Source organism: Urtica dioica, chromosome 8 (genome assembly GCF_054948205.1).
Source record: "Urtica dioica subsp. dioica isolate 48M chromosome 8, U.dioica_male_clone48M_v1_H2, whole genome shotgun sequence".
Taxonomy (NCBI): Eukaryota; Viridiplantae; Streptophyta; class Magnoliopsida; order Rosales; family Urticaceae; genus Urtica; species Urtica dioica.
The window spans coordinates 36,381,060-36,387,555 of record NC_142763.1 but is presented as its reverse complement, the minus strand read 5'-3'; the positions used below and the strand labels follow the sequence as shown (position 1 = coordinate 36,387,555).

Below are 6,496 nucleotides of genomic sequence, written 5' to 3'. Positions count from 1 at the left end.
TAACACTGAGACAATGATTGTCGATCCTTTGACTATAAAGGCATGCCACCAAAGAAATTCAATAATCATGTAGAAAGAATGTGACTTGGTTCCATGATGTAATCTTTAATTATGTGGTACATTTATTTTTCATAAAACTCTTATTCAGTTTGATAGTTTCTCATATGATTGTGCGCATTCATTTTAATTTATTAAGAAATATCGTTTGCGTGAATCTAAAATAAACATATGGTTTATTCACTAAAGAACAAAAGGCTATTAAGTTGAGAGACTTGATATAGTATAATATATGGAAGAAAATACTCGTTCATAGAAAACCTATCGCCACAATTCATATATTTTGTTTCTTTGTAAGTGTTGAGCTATATGGATAAGTTGGAGAATGTAAGAATACTTTATATTAATATGATATTAATGAAAATATTCTCCCCATTGTAATGATCCATATATATCAAAATTGACCCATGAATTTATGGGCAAACTCGCGTTCAAATTAATGGCCGAAATCATGAAAATTACTTACAATCGTGGGATTGTGATAATGCCCATTGATGATTATGGAGCTATAAATACAAACGTTTTGAATCACTAAGCTTACTCACGCATTCATAAAAACAAACACCATTTCGGAGTGAGAGCGAGAGAGCTTAAAAGATCCTCGAAATAACTCGTCGGATCCGGAGTCCAAAGCTCGCTAAAAAACGCAATAATGATAAGCGGTAGTTCAATCATTTTCCCTTCCACTTTTACATATTCATATTATTAAGAACACATTTAGTACGTGTAATAAACTTTTACACAAAGCAGCCAAAAAAGACCCAACCAAGCCCCGACCAAGCACAGGACCGAGCTCAGTCCACGATCGAGAGGGCTTTTTGCCTGGGTCCGGGCTGGTTCAGATGGTTCTGACTTTTGGGCTGTGTCGACCCGGGCCCTTCATTGTTGGGCCTAGGCCCAGGCTCGGCAAGGGCCTAATTTTATTGGGCCCACCCGGCCCGGTCTAATTGACGGCTTGAGCCCAATATAGTAATTAAATGGCAATGAGCATATTTATTAACTCTTAAAAAAAAAAAACATATTTATTAACTGAAACTAATAAACAGTTATTATAATAATAGAAAAGAGAAGTCAAGACATGCTACTATCATCTTTGCAGTTGCGATCATGCCTGCTGGGCCATAACCAAAATTAAAACAAAAAGAAATAGAGTAATGACAGTGAGTGTGTTTCATTTTTCTGTACCAAAACTGTATCAATTGTCATTTCTTTGTCCTTCTCTCAGGAATTATTGCTCTTTCTGCTTCGCTTGCTTCTCTCTCTAGTCTCTAGTCTCTAGTCTACAATGGCCAATTGGGTTGTTTTCTAGGCATCACAACCAACCATATCACTCAGGCCAGATAATCATCACCACTCACAAATCAGAATATAAAAAATAAATTAATAATATTGATCCCTTAAATGAAAATGAAACTGAAAAGGAAAAGGAAAAGGATTACCCACTGGGTTTTCTAGGCCTTGTCACAAAATCTGAGCAAACTGCTAAAAAAAACAACAGTTCAAATCTAGAAATCAATTCATGACTACAACACCCCAAAAGGGTTTTAAATTGAAACCAAATCCAACTAAAAAATGTGTCTCAGCGAGTTGCTTTGACACATTCATATTTACAAATCAACAAGAGAATCATCAACAATATAATAATAATTAACAATAATAATAATAAAAAAAAACTGTCATCTGCTACTACCATTTGCTTCTTCGACCTTGGAAGCGTCCTCGATGAACGCCACATCGTCGTTCCCGGCTCTCTCGATGAGGTCGTTGTACATGTTCTGCGACGCCTTCGAGAAGTCGATCAAGGACTCGAAGACGTTGCAGAACCCGGTTCGGAAGCCGGTCAAAGTCAGCCGGTGAGTCTCTCTGACGTGGCCTTGGTGCCTCTCCTTCTCCGCCTCGAGCCTCGCTCGGAGCGAGTCCAATTGCTCTCTCCTCTTCGGCTCGTCCGAGCCGTCCGATTCTCCGACTCCGACGGCTCTTCCATCGAGCTCTTTGGCGATCGCGTTGACCTTCCTCATCTGCCTCCGCTCCTCGCCCTGGTGGTCCCACAGAGCCGTGACTTCCCTCGCGAAGCCCTTCATCGCCGCCGCCGCCGGCTTCTCCGGGAGCTTCTCCGTCGAGACGAGCCAGTCGCGGCAGACCGCGAGCAGAGGCGGGCCCCGGTTGGTGAAAGTCAACGCCGAGCCCTTTGACCGGGAGTAGAGCTCGACCTCCGGGACGACGAACTTCGCCAGCCAGGCGTGGAGGGCCGCCACGTAGGATCGCTGGGCCGCCACGTAGTCGACGAGGCGGGCCCGCCAGTTGTGGAGCTCGGCCACGATCTGGATGGTCGCGAGCCGGTGCGAGTTGGTGCAGAACTTCCCGAGCTCGTGGGTCGCGAAAGTCTTCACTTCGAACATAATTTTGTTCTGAGTTTCGTGGGCTTCCAACATCGTTCTCCACGTCCGCAATAGCCTGCAAATTTTATAAGAATTTCATACTATCTTAAGTATCATGAGATTTTATCTTGGTAAAGAGAAAAGTAAGATGTGACCTGGAAGAGGGAAATGAGTGTTTTTGTTTGAAATCTCATACCCTTTGAGCAACTCTAGGATTTGGGGCTGAAGCTCTTCATCTCTGAGTTTCTCGATCCTCATCGAGATTGACTCTGCGCTTCTGATGGCGACCAAGATCCTCGCGTACAGATCTTTCACGGAGGCTCTGGTTTTGTCCACCGAGAGTTCATCGTCGCCTTTCACGTCCTGGTTCCTCAATCGCGAACATTTCTTTTCGTAGAGTTTCCGGGTAGTATCTCCGGCCTATCAACAGAAGTAAAAACAAATATCGAAACCTAGTAGAACACAACCGAATTCTCCGACTTCTACACGTTTTGGTTTTTATCTACCTTGACTTCTTCGTAGAGCTTCTTTTCCCAGGCGTAAATCCTTCCGAGCGTGAGTGAATGGCTCCCGGAAGTCATTCCTCCGTAATCATCGAACAATTCGTTGTTGAACTCCGTCCATGTCGAGGAGGACGAACTTTTTGAGCTTGACGCAACGAGACTCTTACACGTCGAAGGCCTCGCCGAAATCGATCGATGCCACGCAATGGACTGGTTCAGTTTCGTGGAGTTCTCTGTATCAAACATACCCACATTGATGAAGAAGCCACATTGATAACCCCACTGTCTCTCTCTATAATGGAACAAGAACAAGAAGTCCCCCACAAACTTTTTTTCAATTCTAGCAACATTGACATAAATGCCAAAAATATTCACCACCATCATCTTAATGCAAGTAAAAAAAAAAAAAAGAAAAAAAAACTGACCTTTGATGTGGTCAAGACCGGACTGCATACGAATCGTATTAGCCTCCAACATCCTTGAGACGTGTAATCCAGAATCATGAGCTTTGATGAAATAGTCTTCAATGTCTTTGAGAGCCTCCAAAAGCTCTCTCCCTTGGCTCGGCGTGTCAATCACCTGTAAACCCTTTTGATCTTCTTCTGCTTTGGAACAAACCACATTGCCGTTGTTGATCATCACATCTTCACTCTCGCGTCTCTCTTCAACCCCAACAGCGTTGTTGTTCCTTCTCTCATCATCTTCCTCTTCCTCGAGCTCAGGAATACCTTCCTCTTCTCTCACCACTCTCAGCTCGTCCTCGTCGGAGTTCCGGCGATACCCGCCGCCGGAGATGATCTCAGCCCTGTTCACGCCGTCAAAAGGGTTGAAGAAATCCCAGCCGAAATCCCTCTGCGGCGAGGCCATCGAGCTCGGCATTTGCATGTAAAAGTACCCGCTTGGCTCGTGATGTGCTTCCACTTCTTGTCTCTCAGCTTCTTGATGATGCTCTTCTTCTTCTTCCTCCGAGGAAGACGACGAGGAAGAAGAGAAGGTTCTCGAAGAGTCGCAGAACCCAGCGCACTCGATGGTGGCTTCCGAGGGATTCATTTGCTGAAGGAAAACTGGGTTTGTGATCAAATTCTGAGCTTGGGCTTCGTCGCTAGTGCTTTCCGTCGCTGTTGCTGATGATGATGGTGGGAATGTGATGAGGAAAGGCGAGGAAGGTGAAGAGTGACGAGCCACGAAGACTTTAATGGCTGCCGAGACGGCGAAGAGAGACTGGTGGTATCTACAGTGAGCCTCGGCCAGGGCGTATCTTCTCTCAACGGCTAGTTTCAGCTGGTTCCTCCTCTCTCTGCAGATTGATACCACTTCTTCTTCCTCCTCTAGCTTGGAAGCCACACAACCCATATTTCTATTTCCTTTTTCTTTTTCCTTTTTCCCTTTTCCCCTAAAGTTATAACCTTTGGAAAGATGTGGGTTATAGAGTTGGGAATTAGAATGAGTGGAAAAAAGGTTTTTTTGGAGGAATCTGAGGGTGTTTGGTGGGTTTGTGCCCAAATGGGGCGCTAAAAAAAGGTTTAGATTTTTTTATTTTATTTTAATGTTTTTACGGTGTGTGAAATGTTGATGTATGAATCAGAAGTGTTTCAGAGAAATACATGGTTTTGACTGGTTGTATTGTATGAGACAAACAAGAGAAGGGTTTAGGGTAGCAGAAAATTAAAGTAAACCCTCTTTTTCTTACCTCTATCAGACACAGCCTTGCTTTATATATTTATAAATAAATAAAACAAGAGAGGCTTGTTTTGCTTTCTCCTGTCTTCAGAATGTATGAAAGATACTCTCTTTTGGGTTAAAGCAAAGAGCTTTCATGAAATAAGAGGGTAGTTCAGTGGAGACTTCTTCATTGAAGAACCATCAATGTGTTTAACATGTAGAGCTTGATGTAGAGAGAGAGAGAGAGAGAGAGATATGACAAGACAATGTAGAAGTAGAACCATAGGTGTGCTAGAAGGTAGGGGCTCGAGGAAGAGAGGAGAGAGAGAGTAAAAGAGAGAGTGTGTGTTTTTGTGTCTGATAATATGATATTATGTATGCATGTAGTGTTCCAAGGGCATGTACTTGACAAGAAAAAGCCATTAAAGGGGTCTTTCACTTGCGCCATTCTATTTCTATATATATGCTATATATATGTATATTTTGGCTCGAAGGAGTCATTTTTTATGTACTTTTTTTTATATGAAATGAAATAATGATTAATGAAACTTTATTATAGTGGGAGAGAAGAGAGTGGAAGAGTGATGAAGAGAGATGGGTTCAGAATAGTTAGTAAAAAGAGGAGTCAAACAACCGGTAAAAAGATGGTCACATCTGCAGAGTTACCAGTGTACCAATTTGTCCTATTCTCTTAACCGATTATACTTTATATTAAATCTCTTAATATAATACTCACCATATGCATGCACCACTACACATAAAGGAATATAGTTCTAAACTTCTAATTGTTACCGGATAATTATGTTTTATTTCTTAATTAAAGACATGTTCCTGCTTCAGCTGGGGTTGAGAGAGAGAGAGAGAGCTTATATATTATAAAGATTATTTCTTCATTAACTAAGCAACTTTGAGGTTTTACACTATGTTTGGTACTATAGAAAAAAAAATGAATAAAGTATTATAAGGGAAGGGATAGAAGATGATAGTGATGAAAATAATGGAGGAAATTTTGTTTGGTATATATAGCAGCACAAAGTAATATCTAAAAAATAAAAGAAAAAAGTAGACATATGACTTATTCAGATCCATATATCAAATATCAAATTTAACGATCTCATAGTTAAGAATATAGTTTCTAAAAAGAGTTAATCATAATGAGTTGAACTATATATATTTAATATTTAATAATTGAACTATAATTTTATTTAAAGGTAATTATTAAACTATAACAAGCCAACCCTTAGTAGAGAGGGAGGAGCAGTACTGGAGACAGAGGAGCAGAATGTCATGGATGCGGTGCGGGGATAAGAATACGAAGTTTTTTCACCGCAAGGCCTCTGCTAGGAGAAAGATGAACGCCATCAGAGGATTGGAGGACGAACACGGGGTTTGGCACAGTGGAGACACTGAGATTGAGATGATCGTCTCTGATTACTTTGGTGACATTTTCTCTTCAGCGAGGTCTTCTTCGCAGAGTATTGAGTTAGTTTCTGCGGGCGTACAACCTAGGATCTCTCGGAGGCGTTGAACGCCGAGTTAGAGCGCTCTTTTGAGCCAGGGGAGGTAAAAAAGGTGTTTTTCTCGATGGATGCGATCAAAGCCCAGGGAAGTGACGGCTTTTCCGCGATTTTCTACCAGAGATATTGGGACGTAGTTGGCGAGTCGGTCTTGAAGACCTGCCTTGGGATTCTTAACGACGGGGATGAGGTGGCCACCATTAATGATAATATGGTCACCCTCATCCCCAAAGTAGAGGACCCGAGACGAGTCAGCGACTTCAGACCGATTAGCCTGTGCAATGTGATCTATAAGATAGTGGCCAAGTGCTTGGTCAATCGTCTTAAGATCACTATGCACGATGCTATTTCTGAGTCCCAGAGCGCTTTTGTAGGAGGT

The 6,496-nt window shown here is 42.1% G+C and overlaps 1 protein-coding gene across 1 annotated transcript; it reads right to left on the bottom strand.

Annotated features, from left to right (window-relative positions):
• Positions 1-1,559: 1,559 nt before the first annotated feature.
• On the bottom strand, positions 1,560-4,382 carry LOC149389576 (protein ALTERED PHOSPHATE STARVATION RESPONSE 1-like). The gene is made up of 4 exons (XM_089621527.1): positions 3,364-4,382; positions 2,942-3,171; positions 2,632-2,855; positions 1,560-2,511 (listed from the first exon to the last, which is right to left on the bottom strand). Exons 1-4 carry the CDS (start codon positions 4,289-4,291, stop codon positions 1,734-1,736), a joined length of 2,160 nt encoding a protein of 719 aa, XP_089477653.1. The 5' UTR covers positions 4,292-4,382; the 3' UTR covers positions 1,560-1,733.
• Between the last annotated feature and the right edge of the window lie 2,114 nt (positions 4,383-6,496).

Excerpts from the sequence above, each read along its gene's own strand:
- LOC149389576 (XM_089621527.1), bottom strand. The coding sequence starts at position 4,291 with ATGGGTTGTGTGGCTTCCAAGCTAGAGGAGGAAGAAGAAGTGGTATCA. Across the intron at positions 3,172-3,363 it reads CGGTCTTGACCACATCAAAG|AGAACTCCACGAAACTGAAC; the intron begins GTCAGTTTTTTT and ends TGTTTGATACAG. Across the intron at positions 2,856-2,941 it reads AGCTCTACGAAGAAGTCAAG|GCCGGAGATACTACCCGGAA; the intron begins GTAGATAAAAAC and ends TTCTGTTGATAG.